General features: G+C 43.5%; 1 protein-coding gene across 4 annotated transcripts in view; it reads right to left on the bottom strand.

Annotated features, from left to right (window-relative positions):
* LOC308062775 (contactin-4) overlaps positions 1–16,611 on the bottom strand; it is a 357,825-nt gene that overhangs the window by 95,471 nt on the left and 245,743 nt on the right. For all 4 annotated transcript variants that reach the window (XM_080384699.1, XM_080384697.1, XM_080384696.1 and 1 more), the window contains one exon: positions 12,635–12,730. In XM_080384699.1, the coding sequence (XP_080240825.1) occupies positions 12,635–12,730 (96 nt within the window). The remainder of the gene's footprint in view (positions 1–12,634; positions 12,731–16,611) is intronic.

The following is a 16,611-nucleotide window of genomic DNA, read 5'->3' as shown; positions in this document are numbered from 1 at the left end:
CGGAACACCTTCACCTGACAGCCTGAGACAAAGTACCTCCGTGGCAGATACTGTCAGTAGCAAATTGAAAGGACACAGAGGAGAGGTCGGCCAGAAAAAAAAGATCAAGGGGGCTGGACTGAAGCTGCTAATCACTTAGGGACAAACATCAAATGAGAATAAATACACTGTAAGCTGGGCAAGTGCATAAACAGTGCTTACACCGAGTTTTAATTCTGTGCTGTATTTTTTCTGTGTGAGATTCAATCGGTGCTTACATTTCCCAAGCTTGTTCTATGTAAAGTGCTACACATATCACCTTAAGGAATGACTCACAGATTTAATCCATCAGTTTGTTTGCTGTTTAAAGTAGGAGAGAGTTAGCCTAAAAAAATTTTTTTTTTTTTTGTGTGTGTGCACATGCTTCAGTAAAGCTAGAGGTCCCTGGGCTTGTTTTAAAAGGTATTTCAATGTGACCTAGCTAATCCTTTAATACCAGCTTTCACTACCTTTGATCAGCCTCTTACTGTAGCTGGAAGAGATTAGATCAAACCTTTAAAAAAAGAAAGTTGGTTGCAGAGAATTTTCTTACTGCAGTGAATTAATATTATGATAAACTCCAAGGCTGGAATTTCTGGCCAAGCAGTGCAGGTGGTATGTCTTTTAGGAAAGATCTCTGCACGGACAGGCACTGCTACGTGATGCTGTGGCACTTGCCTGTAGTGCACAGGAAAATATACTCTTTGCATATTTGATAGATAAAAAATGTTTTGTTATCTACCAGCTGTAAACAACATCATGGTTGCACTTTTAGACATAAAACTTAAACATCACCATGATTGCACATTTAGACATTCTGCATGTATCAGGCAACAGACAATGACAAAATCATAACCCCCATTTATTTTTGAACAACAAAATATCACTCGCACAGGAAGGAGAGCTCACACAGCCAGGACTACTGACTCGAAGCAGTATAACACAATCAGGGATCTGGAAACCCAAATTTGATTGCAAAAGTGGAGATACACCAATGCTGTGTTTGTGTCAACACCACACTTTCTGCTGTAAACATCTCAAGGAAACTGAAAGTAGATCATCCTCCCTGGTGGCTTCCAAGAGCTTTGCCTGATGAGGCCAGCCAAAGCGGGCTTTGGAGGGTTAGGGCGGCTGCAACAGGTTTAGCAGAGCTCGGGAGCTAGACTCATCTCTCTAATTTATTTTATGAAGAGATCACAAGATGTTACAACATTCAGTAAATGCCTATTGACTGCATTCTGCCAAACGACAGATCTCACTCATCTTTAGCCAGCTCCTGCTGCCTCTACCCCCTTCTCAATATCATTTCAATCTTCATTTAGTGGTGACTGCAACTGAACAGGGAAATAAACCACATGACTAGCTTGCAGATGATTTCTTTTTAAAGATGTCAAGAGCTGTCACTGATAAATAAAAAAAAAATCATTAATGTCACATTCCTTATTATTTTGGTATTTCCAGGGTTTTTACTGGAGAGTTGAGCCTCTCCCCTTCTAGCTATGCAGGAGGGCAGTGTGCATTACACACCGAGGCGTCCTCACTGCCTGCCCGTGACAGCCCAGCTGGGGCACCAACACTGAACGGTAGGTGCTTGGTGGGAAGCTTGGAGCGGTGCCGGCACTGAAGGTGATAAATTACATATGTCAGTTGAAAACTTGGGTCTGAACACCTTTGCCAAAGTCTGGGTTTGGCTGTGACGCTGTTTTGCAACTCTTGCTCACCAAACCCATCCCTGCTGAAATGAGGCAAACCACATGCACTGACTCAGGTGCCGAAATTAGTGTAAATCTAAAATGAGCTTGGCATTTGTGTTACTGGAAGTATTTGTAATTTCGTAAATTTCTCTATTAAAACAGCACTGCATGTTCTCTGTGCTGTCAGAGATATCAAGTCGAAGCATTCCCAAATTAGGGAAGAACTTATCCTTATCCTTTATCCGCAAATATGTTGATAAACGTGTGCACAAACTGAATCAGCAGTTTTTGAGAAAGGATTATGTCAGATTAATTTTAATCTAATCCATTTCTATCTCCTGAGAAGCTTTCTACTTCTTGCTTTTAATAATTTAAACAGTGACTGTGGCATAGTATAAAAAATAAATGATAGGAGATGCACTTTAAGTGGAAGTTACAACTCTCAATCACTTCTTGTTTAAATGAGAGTTTCATATGGCTGATTTTTAAGTTTAATGAAACCCATTTTTGCTGAACTGCAATAATCTTCAACACACGGAACCAGACGCAGAAAAATCTACGCTCTCCTGCAGCTCACAGCGCCGGGGAGGAAGCCCCAAGGCTGACTCACATGCTCTCTGTGAAGCTATGGGAAGAGACACCTTGAGTGAATCTGGGGCTGTCAAGAAGAAATACTGTCATGCTGCTGAGATCCAGTTGCGGCTTTCAGGAGCATCACTCCATCAGCTGGGACCTCACCTCGGAGTTATGCTGCAAAGCACTAGGAACTGGTGGGTTCAGGGAAATAATTTTCTGGTTCTTGGCCTGACATAAGTCACTTGAAAGCTTTTTTTTCTCCACAGCTTATGCTCTGGAATCTGCTTTTAAAATGTTGATCTTCTTTGGACATGGGAATTTGACTACTGTACGGGGACGTGTGAGTGGCAGTCACTATTAAGAGGAAAAATTGATACCAGATTCAGATCTTTTTGATGCTACACTGCTCTCCTCTCGGTTTTCTCCATCTCCCACATCTCCAATATGCACACTACCTCCTTCTCCAATGAGCAATACCTAGTCAAATCCCATTTGAATCTCGTCTTTTTCTATGCCAGGACAGACATCTGTGAGCTGCTGAGCCCCAGCTTGTGGGGAGCACCACCCTCCTGTGGCATTTTCCCGTTTGTTTGGAAATCAAGCCTTGCCTCTGCCATTCCCCACCTCCTGCAAGCAGGACTGTCCGTGCACAACACAGTTTAACCCCTGCCCCGTGAACCAGAGAGGTGTGCACTACCTCCTGGTACCACATTTGCCAACACTGACCCTACAACCATTGCCACATTCAAGTATATCAAAAGCATCGCTGACTAGTGCTAATGCAAAATATTTCCCTGACTCACTCTTCTTTTTCCTTCCCAGCCCCAAGGGACAGTTTACCTGCTCGTATTTTCACTCCAACTTTCAGAGCAACCTACGAAAGGCTGCTCAATGACCTTGCAGCATTTGGACAAATAGTTGAACTAACTTGCAACCAGCTTAGCAGATTTTTTGCTTCGTTTCCTAGAGAAATGGAACTTCTGCAATCATGTTGCCCACCCATCTGTGAGACACTCCTCTCTAAATTAGCTTCTCACTAATTGGAACCAAATCTGACCAAGCAGCAAAGGCTTATGAAGACATTAAGGTAGGAGAGAAAGAGGAGAAACTATTAATGCCTCAATAAAGAGAAGGCAGTGGTAGATCAGCACTTCGGCGATCTGCTTGCAAGAGGCAACTGCCCAGTCCTGGGCACGTGGGTGGTGGTGCAAGAAGGACATTTTAAAAAAGCTCTGGCATACCACACTGGAAGAAACTGCAGGAAGATAAAGGCTGAATATTAAGGTTACTGTATTGAAGAGGAGCAGGGACATATATTGTTCCAGGTTACCTGCTACGTAAGAAACATGGCAGGAGAAGTGTTCTCATCCTGACAAATACAGAAAGTAACATCACTTGTAGGATTCGGCTTTCCATTTCTCTGAAGATTTTATATTAATGGGAACACACCACAAGAAAAAGATCTGGAACTGAGAAGCTGATTTAACACTTAGGGGAACATGTGCTTCAAGGCTCTTGCCCAAAGCCATTCTGAATTGGTCAGCCAGCAGAAATGCCAGATGCATTTACGCAACAGCATAAATGTTGCAGAGCAGGCAGAACGGGCTGATGCTGCCTGGGTAGAATGAAATAATCCCCTGCTTTTAGGCAGATACTAGGTGGAAACATCCTTGGCCTCCTTAGCTACATGCTATTTCTAGAGTAATTTCTTCCCTTTCCCTTACCTCTTTCAAGGTTGACTGTTTTGCAAAGTTTTAACATAAACTTTGTTTAATGTTGACTGTAAGCACACCAATGGAGAACATTAAAAACATTTGTTCCCATTGTTACTACAACGGCTCTAAACATTCATTAATAATGTATTAATTCTTCATACGTGACAAATAAAAAGGCAGTGTGACAGTTTTCAAAGGAGAGAGCGAAACAACCATGAGGTTGGTGCTGTAGGATGGGGAGTAAAAGGGCACAAATACTTGACAACAACTGAAGAAAACCATTCCAAAGCACTCCCTGCCAAGCAGCACTGCTCGGGGGGTGGAAGCCCCATGTGCTGATCCTCTGATGGTACCAAAATGCCTGATAAATGCCTTTTCCCTTCTGCACTGCTCTGAAGTTTTCCCAATTTTTCTCCCCTTCCTCCTTGCACTATGCAGCGGGGGCTGTACAAGCACAAGACGATACACGATGTGATGTGTGTGACAGATTATTTACGAGACAAACCCCTCAAACCATTCATCATGTAATAAAGGCCATCAGCCATTCTTACAGGCAAAACATCTGCACTGTTTCCAGCCCATGAAGTGCCCATCATTGCTTTAAAAAAAATAATAATAATAAAAGGAGAGGGAAAAACTGACCAGACGAGTAAGCACGCACTAATCATTTTTCTGCAGAGCACGAAGTGGTCTCAGCACCACTGTAATCAGTAAAGTGCTTTCTGAAAACATGTCTGGTGTCTACACTTCACTACCTACCATACAGCATGAAAGGCTGAGATTGAGATGAAATCAGAATTGCCATCTCTTCTGTCAAATGTTAAAATTTAGTTAGTTCTACTTGATTAAGCTGTGCAACAGAACTAAAAGTTCTCCTAGCTACCAGAGGGTGAAAAAAAAAGAAAAAAAAAAAAAAGGCAAGAGAGGAGAGAACCTGAACACATCCATTATGTGAAAAGATGGGAGAATAATTCTCTGTCAACATTTCAGCTCACAGGCATAGACTCCACGGCTGTGTTTCCAACAGGTAATGGCATCAGATGGGAAAGAGTTATTTGAACTAAGCTTTAATGAATCTCCTCCTCCTTGGGAAGATGGAATTTTACAAGTGGATTGAGAACATGGGCACTAGAGACAGACAGCAATCTCATTTTCCTTTAACTCCTGCCTCTGCTCAGTCAAAGAGAAGCAGTTCCCAAATGCTCAGGGAGGTAGCGTGACTTCACAGCAAGGAGCAGAGGCACAAGGTGTCCGGAAAAACTGAAGTTCAGGAGTAGAAATCATGTCGGGAAGGTTCAGTTCCTGGGTCATCAGGAACTTTGTTAGAGGCCCCAACCAAGTGGGCACGAGATGACGCATCTTGTAGAAATGTAGCCAGGTTTCCATCTGCATATCTAAGCACGTTACTATCTAAAAAAGCCATCAGCTCATTTATTTCTTGCACAGATTATTGAGATAAATCAGGAGTGAGAATAAATATGCCACAGATGTGGTGAGCAGTGGTGTGGGCTATGGACAGAGATATTTCAGAATAAAATATACCTCTGGGGATGCAAAGGGAACATGAAATTTAAATAATCAAGTAATTGAGAGATCGTTATCACCAGTTCTCTGTGTATATTCAACAGTTTCACAGCACTTGGAAATCGCAATCTCTACATCTTCAGGGTTTTCCCATGAGGGCAGGAAGGCAAATGTCATGAGAACATCATGTATATAGATCTTCCTAAAGATGAACTGAGAGAACATCGGGGGCGGGGGGGTGGCACGAAGGAAATCCTCAAAGCCAAGTTCATTTATCTTCCCAAGGAATGGAGGGGGAAGGATTTACAGACTCGGGACTCGCTTGCTCTGCGTGCTCATGGGTGTGCTACCAGCCCGGCAGGTGAAGCGTGCACGCTCTTCCAAGACAGTGGTTTTTTAATCTCCAGACTCACAATGACATGCTGGGGATGTTAGAAGGCATTTGAAAACTGCAGTTGTTAAAATATTAACTAACCCTGGCCTGACTATCAAATAAATCTAGCAGAAGTGGCAGTTAAACAACTCTGTTCCCACAAACTTAAATGAACAAAACTATTTAGCACAAAGGAATATTTTGGTCTTCAAATTTGGAGATAAAGTTAAAAGGACAGCGACCTCCAAATACTTCCCAGGCATATCCCCTCTGGAACACAACTTATATTCAGAGCCCTGAGAAACACAAGCCAGTGTTTGCTTTAGTTTTTAGGGCTTTTTGTTTGCCTGTTTCAATTAAGTTTATCTTAACAAATAAAATGTATCTTGGCAAATTTGATTAACAATACTGAAAAAAAAGCAAACCAGAAAAGCTAACCTGTTTTCCCCTGCAAAGCTCCTCTCAAAAGGAAAAGGTCTTCACCGACAGCTTACATTGAACACTCCAGTTTACATTTTTAAATGCTTCATGGTTTCTAAATATATCTAAATGCAATAAAAAGGCTTAAAGATACACTGGAATCAAAGACTTTGGACAAAACAAAGGTTGTTTCTTTTCCTTTTTTTTTTTTTTTGTTCACTTGTTTTGGCTGTAACCCCCCGCCAATCCATCACCTCTACAGCTCTTCCCTCTTCTGAAGAGCAGCAGCAGACAGCATTGATCCAGCAGGGCTTCACAAATGTAAAGCAGTAAGGATTGGTTTAGGGCATCCAAATTACAGAGCTCATCCTAAGACATACTGAGGTACCTTATCTAGTCTCATCAAAAAAGTCATGAAAACCTTCTGGTGTTTCTCCCATTTCCAAACCCGTTATTTGGCTTCAGTTACTGGGGACTGCCCAGACAACGGCCACCAGCTGCAGCGGGGACCCTCAGGCCTTGCAACAAAACCAAAGCCGAATTTTAGCCATGCACATACTTTTAGGATCTTCAACTGTTCTCTTTTGTCCACTTAAATACCTTCAGCCACTCCCCGAGCTGCTACACGGTCCCTGAATGCCATGTTCCCATTGTCATGTTTACTCTTATCTTATTTTTCCCATGGAGCTTCACATGTAGAATGGTTGACATGACAATCATTAGGGCTTTTGATTAAAAAAAGGAGTGGAAATAATGAGGGAAAACCCTTCCCGCACAGGGTAATTATCTCAGAAAAATGTTAACAACATAGGTAGGCTGCTTCTAGTTCTTACACTGATTTAGTGCATGTAAATGAACAAATGGGGAAGGCAGAAAAAAACCCAAAAGAACAACCCCAAAAATAACCCCCCAAAAAGGGGAAAAGAACTTAAACCTTCTAACAGACAAGGCACCATAAAGATGGCAGGACTGGCCCCAGGCACTCGAGCATCTACTGCTCCAAGAGCAGAAAATATGACAGAAGCAAATGTTTGATTTGCATTTATTCTGGTTTTCAGTCCAGGGACTTCCCAAGCTCCAGATGAACATTTATTTTCCAAATTTCCAGCACTCAGCATGCACTTCATCATAGGAGGCCATCACATCATTATGCTGCTTAACAAAATGTAACACCAGAATGCACTGACCTGACAAAACAGCGACTCCCCGCCGAAAGCAGGCTGCAAGAAACACACATTTCATTTTCATCTTGGGGAACCGGGGGGGGGAAGCCTGGATTCATATGCTGAATCTCCAAGTCACATTAAGCTAAAAATCGGGACAAAACATGGCAATGCCCAAATTGCTCTGTGCAAGCTGTACGCAGCCCATTTTGTGATGCTGAAAATACTTGTTAATCATTTGGACTCATTTTCAGGATGAATTTCTTACAGCATATGAACAGTAGGAAGCTCTTTATTTGGCATCATTAAGAACAAAAAAAAAAGAAAAAATAGAAACCCTCAACTAATGCATGTAGGCCAACATAATTTCACTTTTAGCTGCCAGCTCTTTAAATGTGGATGTTTCCAAGTAGCAAAGTATTAGAGCGAACTGCTGTTGAAAGGATAAAGGTCTGGACGCAGATCAACATCTTTTTGTAAAATCCACAATTTTTAAGGCCAAGATGACCAACAGTGGACAGAAAATAATTCCCTCCTAATTTACTAATTTTCTTTTATCAAATCTCTTCAGCCAAGGGGGGCTCTGAGCCTTGCCACTTGAGCCACCTCCAAAGAGAGCAAACACTGGTGTTGCTCCCTCCTCAGACACTTGGGAAATCTTCCCCATCAGGCAAAAATTCTCGAGCCTGTGTCTCCGACACCCAGGAGGACAGCCTAAGTTCTGTGCTCAGGCACCAGCCAGGGTATTTTTTTCTAGGCTTCTATTATTCCAGTGAATACCCTCATCATCAGAGCAACAGCTGTTCACAGATTGAACAGTTTTGCTTTCTTAAATTTTAAGACTTCATTTTCAATGCAGATCAGAAACTAAAGTAAAAAATAGTAATAATATAAAAGTATATTTCTTTTCCCCCAGATAGTCCTACACTTCAGTGTTGGTCATTAATGTCTCCCGGCACTTTTTGCAAGGATGATGAAGTTAGGTTGGCTGTCCTAATCAAATTCTAAAACCAGTAATTGCATTTTCTCTATCTTAATGCCACTCGTTCTTTCAATGAGATGTATTACTTTTCTCGTCAAACCTGAACGTTTTTTATTGTTACACTACAACATTGAATACTAGCAATGTTACATCCCAGCAGTGGCATATCGGGATATTGGAAAGAACTGATCTCTACAGCTTTGCTTTGCAAACACGGCCTTGGACCCCGGGGATGGAAGCTGCCCATGAAACACAGCCCTTCTCTGACATGCAGCTACTTCCCAGTGATATCTGATATTCTCTTATGAACCTCCATCTGCCCAGAGCTGGAACAGGAGCTAGCTGTGGTAATTGTGCAGTGGCTGCTGGAGACTGAACAGCTTCCATTACACCAGCAGACACGCAGTTGGCTGACAGAAATGCGGCGCACATTAACTTTGCAGTTGCGCCTTTTAAAACCCATCCTCATTTCTAAACTTAGGAGGAAGGAAGAAGGAAAAGGAAAAGAAAATATTGCCATTGAAGAGATTAATTCCTGCAGAACAAGGGTCTCAGCCTGAATTAACTGGACTTACTTTGATTTTCCATTAAATACTTCCTATGCAAACCAGAAAACAACAACCGGCATGACTCCAGCCCAGCTTAGTTACAAAATCATAACAGTATCAATTTAGACCTATTGTGCATCTGGCTACAATTAAGATCATTTTCTAGCTGGAATAGAGCAGGTCATAGATGGTGGTCATGTAGGAAGTGATCTCTCATCCAAATGATTGAGAGAAATAATTACCCTTCAGTTTTCTGCCTTTCTGGGCACCAGAAACACGCTTACCTCCCGGTCACTGTAAGATGCTCTTTCCCACACACTGAACCCAAACTGGAAATAACACCAGCACCTTTCTGTAGTGTTTTTGTACCATCAGTAGACATACCCAGACCAGAACTTTCCCCTGAATCACCTGAACAAACTACCACAAGGTCCTTCTCGTTGCTTACACCAGCCACCACCAGTGCTGCATCTCCACACAAGGTGTTCATGCTGCAGTCTTCTTGCAGCAAAACAGAAAACTCCCTATAACCACAGAGCAAAGTTTTGCTAAGGAGACAAATATGCACAATTCCTGCTTCGCCTGTGCAGTGCCTGTGTCCCTCTAGAAGATATCAGCCTACCCGCCTGTGGCTCGGGAAGCAGCACCGCACGGCTGTGGGTGCCAGCAGGAGATGGCTGTGCAGGTGGGGTTAGTTCTTCTAACTGAAAAAGGGCATAAAAACTCATGCCACAGCTCTTCAGAGCCCTGCAGCTCAGTTTCCAGCCACCCCAGGCCTTCTTGAACTTGGCCTGTTGATACCATCCACCTTTGTGGGGCACAAAGTCTGGGGGAGGATGAGGATGAGCGCCGCTTTTCAGCCCCATGCTGAAGGCTCTCAGATTTAAAACTCAGGTTTAAGGACTGTAATGTTTCTGTCCCAAATCTCCCCTCCCTTCTTCACGATGGAAATGACGCTAAAAATGACGCTTCACACACAGTGCTGTAGACTGCAAGTGAGTTTGTAGCTGAGCCACAACCTGTCTCCATGGTTTTTGATACCTTTTTTAATACCGACCCTTGGCAGCTGCCTCATCAGGTGCGGCATGGAGACCCACCTGCAGGGGCTGAGGGTCAAGCTGCCTCCAGGCAGACCAGAGGGCACATCATTTTGGGGAACAGTTGACACTACAAGAGCCACTCTCATAAAAGTTAGATGCTGTGATAATGAGTGATTCTGTAGACTTGGTATCACAGATTTAAGAGCAATCCTCAAGTAACGAACACCAGAAATCTGAGATACTGAAACTCTTATGATAATATCTGAACTAAAAGGGAAAATGGCATCTAAGTCAGAAGATAAGAGAGGTCCTAACTGAATAAATTAAGTGGGTAGGTACGCTTGCAGCCAGCCAGATGCAAGCGAAGAAGCTCCTCAAGCACTTGTCTCTTCCTATCTGAGCACTAAAAGCAGCCTAACGGCGAATGGCAATTTTCATCCAGCTGATGAGAACAGACAGATTTCAAAACAGGATCACAAATTTCTTTAAAAGGAACACAGACCCATAAAAGGCCACCGCTTGTTTGTGATGTACCAAACAAGCCCCTCGTGTGAGAGCCAGCTGCAGCAGCTGGTTGCTCGTGGCAGCAGTCAGCGCACGGCACATGGGGCTCATCCAGCACGCACACTCCACGCCTGACATGGCATCCAGCAAGGGCAGATGACCGACCGATTCCCTTCCTAACACTGCTTTTGATATAAATGTAACAAGGCAACAGGTGTTCAGGAAGTCAGCCAGCAAACGTAGGACTGGCACATTAAAATAAATTTGTGCTAAATTGAAAGAACCATTTTGTATTTGCTAAACATTTATATCATCCTCTTTAAGGCAAATTGCAAAGTACTTGCTACGTCGAATCATAGACTCATTTAGGTTTGAAAAGACCTTTAAGATCATTGAGTCCAACCATTAACCCCAACACTGCCAAGGCCACCACTAACCATGTCCCTAAGTGCCACATCTGTGCATCTTTTAAGCATCTCCAGTGTTGCTGACCCCACGACATCCCCGGGCAGCCTGTGCCAGTGCTTGGCCACCTCCTTTCGGTGAAGGAATTTTTCCTGATACCCAACCTAAACCTCCCCAGCACAACTTGAGATTGTTTTCTCTTGTCTTGTCCTGTCACTTGCTGCGTGGGAGAAGAGACCGACATCCCCCCGGGGGGGATCCCACCCGGCCCCACAGAGCTGCGTGTGTCCCAGTGGTGTGGCAGGTCACTGACCATTTCCCCTTGGACTGTGGGGCTTCATTCTGCTCCCTGTCCCTGTCTTCCAGCTCAGGGGGCTGCGTACCTGGGGAACAAATGGTCTTACTATTAAAGACTGAGGCAAAGGCGGCGTTGGGTACCTCGGCCTCTTCCTCATCTTCTGTCACCGTGTTTCCACCCACATCCGATAAGGGATGGAGATTCTCCTTAGCCTTCCTTTGTTCCCAATATATTTACAGAAACATCTTTTACTGTCCTTTGCAGCAGTAGCCAGGTGAAGTTCTAGTCGGGCTTTGGCCCTGCCGATTTTCTCCCTGCGTAACCTCCCAACACCCCGCAGTGCCCCGAGCTGCCGGCCCTTCTCCCGCAGGGCATGAACTCTCCTTGCCCCGCTGCGTTCCAGCCAAGGCTCTGCTCAGCCAGGCCGGTCTTCCCCGCCGGCCCGTCTTTCGGCACATGGGGATGGACGGCTCCTGCGCCTTGAAGATGTCCTTCCTGAAGAATGCCCAGCCCTCCTGGGCTCCTTGCCCCTTCAGGGCTGCCTCCCAAGGGACTCCGGCAACCAGGCTCCCGAACAGGCCAAGGTCAGACCATCTGAAAGTCCAAGGCAGCAGCTCTGCTGCCTCCCTCCTTACTCCTCTGGGAATGGAAAACTCTGTAGTAGTAGAGTTTCTCCATCATTCTGCCTAGACCTTCAGATTATGGTTTCCAGAAAACCAGATGTAGGTGTGAGCACCAGCAGTGAATACAGTGGTGTCTTCAGCATCCCTATGTAACTTGCTGGCACGTTCTTTCCTCCTCTCCTACAACACTCTCCCTCTGATAAAAGCAGCAGGAAGAAAATGTATTGCCATTCCAGAAATAAATAACCATATGAGACCTGGACAATTGCTAATGGATCCTAAGTACCCAGGAGACAAAAGCAGCGATAATGAGTGTTTGAAAAAAAATAATGAAAAGATGATGCACATAAGTTGCTCTGTCAGCACTCTTCAACCTTTTTGCAGAAGACACGCCCAGGTCACATACAGAAAGGCTTCTAAAAGTTGCACAAGATCTTGGCCAAATCTTCTATATATGCAAAACATTGCTTTAGTTTCCATCAGTTCATCTCCTAAAGCACATACTTGTTTGCAAAAAAATTAGGCTCTTTCTCTGCATTTACATCCAAACCAGAGATCTCCCAATGCATTTAGTCAACAGGACCACACAGCATGACCCATTCAGTCAGGCTGGCACTGTCACAGCCTTCTCCTCTAAGGTGGGCCATTTTAAACTTCCTAGAATGAAGAATGAAGAAGGTGATTCTCCTGAGAATGACAACCTTGCAAACTGCTGCTGAGTGCTGAAAGCAAGAGAAGGAAACCACTTTACCTCCAGAATGTGGTGGTGGTCCACACAGCAGCACCATGCCCTGGCCCTGGCGGACAGACACCGTGCTTCTTGTTCTGGTCTTGAAGTTCTCAAGATCTGCCAAGAGAGGAAGAACTCAATTAATGGGAGTTTAATGGTTTCTCCTCATGAGAAGGACACAAGGTTCATCAGGACTTTGCTGCATGACATAGAAACAAAGCGACAATCAGCTTGGAAGGTGGGTTGGTGGGACCTGGGTGGAATGTGGGGCAGCGGGAGGCTGATGTGCATCCGAAGCAGTAAGTGTCTCCACAGGCTGCAGAGCTGCTAGAGGGGAACAGGGGCTGATTTACCCAGACAAAACTCCAGCAACCTGTAATGCTGATGAAGAGTTTTGTTATATGAATTTATGAGTAATTACTGCCTTAAACAAGCAATTATGTTACAACCCGGTCTGTTTCGCTTCAGCAGACTTGTTACTGATGCCCCTGCAAACCATGTGTAGAAACCCTTCCTTTCCATAAAGAAGTCCCTTCTAATAGCTGTATGTTAGCCACACGGCACTTAGATAATTCCTCCTTCCACCTCTCTCTTCTTCCTCTTCTTCACAGGCCACACACTGCAAAAATACAACTCCCCCTCTTCTCCCCTTGTACAATAAATTCAAGAAACTGGCTGTTAAGTGACGAGGTGACTGTGAGCTGGGCAGTGGCACAAGTGACGATCAGTGCCAGCCGCTGCTACACCGGAGCACTAATGCACTGAATAACTGGTAGCCTTTTAACAGTCCCTTGCATTTCGATTTTCTTTTTTTATTTATTTTGGCTTTCAGTATAGATGAGCTGTGGCTTGGTGATTACAAACCTGTTGTCACTGCAGTTGGGAACCAGAGGAAACAAACAGGTGATAAACACTTAACAGCAGGAACTAGTAGAACATCATTATAAGGTTAGAAGGATGAAAAATTAAGCCTTGATTTTTATCCTCTCTTGAAAATGTTTTCTGGAAGCATGGCATGCATACTTTAAATAAATGAAATAAAATCAGAAGACGTTACTGCTTCATTTTAGAAACATTTTTTGTGGACCTTTCCTACTAATGCCAATTTCAGGGCAAAATCCAGGCAAAAGTGGAACTACACCAGAAACAGTGAGTAACAATTTGTTCCAACACTAGTAGCCAGCATGTGATTTCCAGCAAAGTTCTGCCATATCCTTGTGCTGCATGTTGCATCGTTCCCTGGATCTTATTCTTCTATTAGTTCAGCTTTTTCACCTGTATTCTAGGGGATAAATATTGTGGGGACTTAAAAAGCCTGCTGCACTGCAGTGAATTATTTGTGAAAACAAAACCACTGCAGAAGTGCTACCCTCCCACCTTTCTGCTGCCCAAGCCCAGGGCCAGCAGCAGCGCCTACCCAAACCCTTTCCATCAGGTGTAAGGCTGCTGCATTATCAAACCCTTTGGGCAAAAAATGGGCTCACACTGGAGGTTCAAAGCTACACTTGAGAATAAAACCCATCCAAATTTAACCCAGGTATCAATTTAACAGCAGGTTCACCAGTGTGAGCCATTCGTTCAGACTCCGTTTAGGCACAGGGAAACAATAAAGCATGGTTTCCCAGCCTTGAGTAACAGTCCAAGTCTGTAACTTTGAGCAGGGTGATTTTCTTTGTCCTCCTGTCCTTTTTGGCCTAGGAAGAAAAAAGACAGAAGGAAAACAGAAGATAACCCATTAGCAATGAAAATAGAGGGGTGTAATTTTTCCATCCTAAGCTCCATAAAAAAGGTGGAATGGCACTTTTCAGGAACCACTATTACATTCCTCTGGCCACCTGCCAGTCCTATAGATTTAAACATATTTTGACTGCACACAGGCACAAGATCGGATCCCGTACTCACTGAGGACAGCCACATGAAGAATAATAGCCTAAATCCAAAATAATGCCAGAAGGAATAAATGTGGTATTGGGAAACATTTTTACATTAATATTATTTCCAATAAATGGAGAAGTAAATTAAAAGCAAAACATGTCTCAATCATCACAACAGATGCTTTATATACATATATATGGACTAGAAAGAAAATTGCATAAGTATTGGTAAGTCCTAAATAATATTTAATGGAAAATTCTCCATATCTCAGTTTAGCTATTTATATTTTCTTCCACATTGATAGAACTCATACATTATGCCATATGCATATACATACACAAAACATTTTAGAGACGATACATAATTCACTTTTCAGGCCTGGATCCTAAAAAAACCCATATGCAGGTCTGCTTTGGAACAGATGAAAGAAAAACTGCACCAGCACTGAGCCTGCGTGTGAGAGCCTACTTATCCAGTGCTCTAGGGAATTCTGTTAAACGCAGGGGAGGGAATGGGAAAGGTCTTTCATTACTAATTGTAAGAAACAGCCACCTGCCTGGTGACCCAGCAACTCTCGATTACTGTAGTATGGAGAGGCAGCGCATGACTCAACAGTGTAAATGCAAATCTCATCCTTTAACTTTTTTTGCAAGGCAGAAATAACCCTACTTGTTGACGAAAGACATAGCTACATATTTATGATGAGAAAAGGACTGCTACCAGGAAAAATATTGCTACCAGTCTCTGCTTGGAGGAACAACTAGGAAACGACTGAGGAACAGTCACAATCAACTGGAGGCAGGAAACAAAGCAGAGCATCCACCACTACTGCTCGCAGTGCAAACTATCAAGCTTTGAAAGTCAACTGTCAGTTCTGAAAAGCCTCATGCATGCACTTAAAATCTGCCTCTGAGTAAACTAACAAGATTAAGATAATTGTAAGAAAGTCTCATCAAACTGATTAGACTGATTATGCTCATGCATTCTGAAATGCACACTTCAAATTTATTTTTGTGATACCTAAATTGTAACTTGAATTACCAATAATATGATCACGATTTTATTAGTAAGAAACTTCATTTAAACACCACCTTACAATCTTTCCCAAGAAATTAGGAACAATATCAGCACTGCTGAACAAAGCATGCAGACCAGCAATGTGTGGATTCAAGAGGTTCTCTAAAACCTTTCCTACAAAATTTTGCTCAAATGGGTGCCCAATATTACACTGAAATTTTGTACCACTGAATTCCCCATACATTGAGGTACGACCACTTGCTGAACAGAAGTTAAAAGCACTTGCTGGAAACCACCCCGCAGGACACTTCAATGCAGCAGCAACACTCTGACGCTTCTTTCCCCATGTTTTCTATGTTCCTTCCAGGGAAACACAGCTGCCTAGTGCCTCTCTACCCCTCCCTGGAGAGCAGGCAAGGTAAGAAATTATTCTCTGTACTTTTGACGTTAAAGATCAATGGGCAGCAAAAGGAGGAGGAAAAAAAACCAAACCATCCATGCTGCAGAATGACTGAATTACAGCGTAAATGGTTTGACCATGTGTCTCCCCTGATGAGAGCATTAAGTTCCACTTTGCCTTGCCCCTGAGCCCAAAGACCCTGGCAGATATATGAGGATTTTTGTTCTTATTTGCCAATGAAATGAAAGAAACCCAAACAAGCCCCCCAAAATGCCAGAAGCCTTATTAAGCCAGCAAGCTCAGTTATTTCTATTGTGGAAGAAGGTTTGAAGCAGGAATACCATAGCTCCACAGTTCCCTCAATACCAGCTCTCTTTTCACTGGAAATCACACCTGAGCAGAATTAGGTGACAATGGACATCTGAGGTTTGCAGACGTCCGGCTGCTGGACCCACCACTGCGCCCAAGCAGATGACCCCCATGACATGGCACGGCTATTCGGCATCTGCTGCTGCAGGGCTGGCCTCAACTTAGCTGTTTCTCACCGTGTCATACTTCACCTTTTTTTTTTTTTTTGGTTTCCTGCTCCTTCTTGTTACATTTCAGATTTGGGAGGGAGGCAGGAAAAGCCTCAAATAGGTCACTACTTTCTCAAACAGAAGCAAGACATGTCTGGTTTGCATGCAGAAGCACAGTCATGAGGAGA

Source organism: Falco punctatus, assembly GCF_963210335.1.
Source record: "Falco punctatus genome assembly, chromosome: 4".
NCBI classification, from domain to species: Eukaryota; Metazoa; Chordata; class Aves; order Falconiformes; family Falconidae; genus Falco; species Falco punctatus.
Note: the sequence above shows the minus strand (reverse complement) of the source record. Positions and strands in the feature narration are given on the sequence as shown.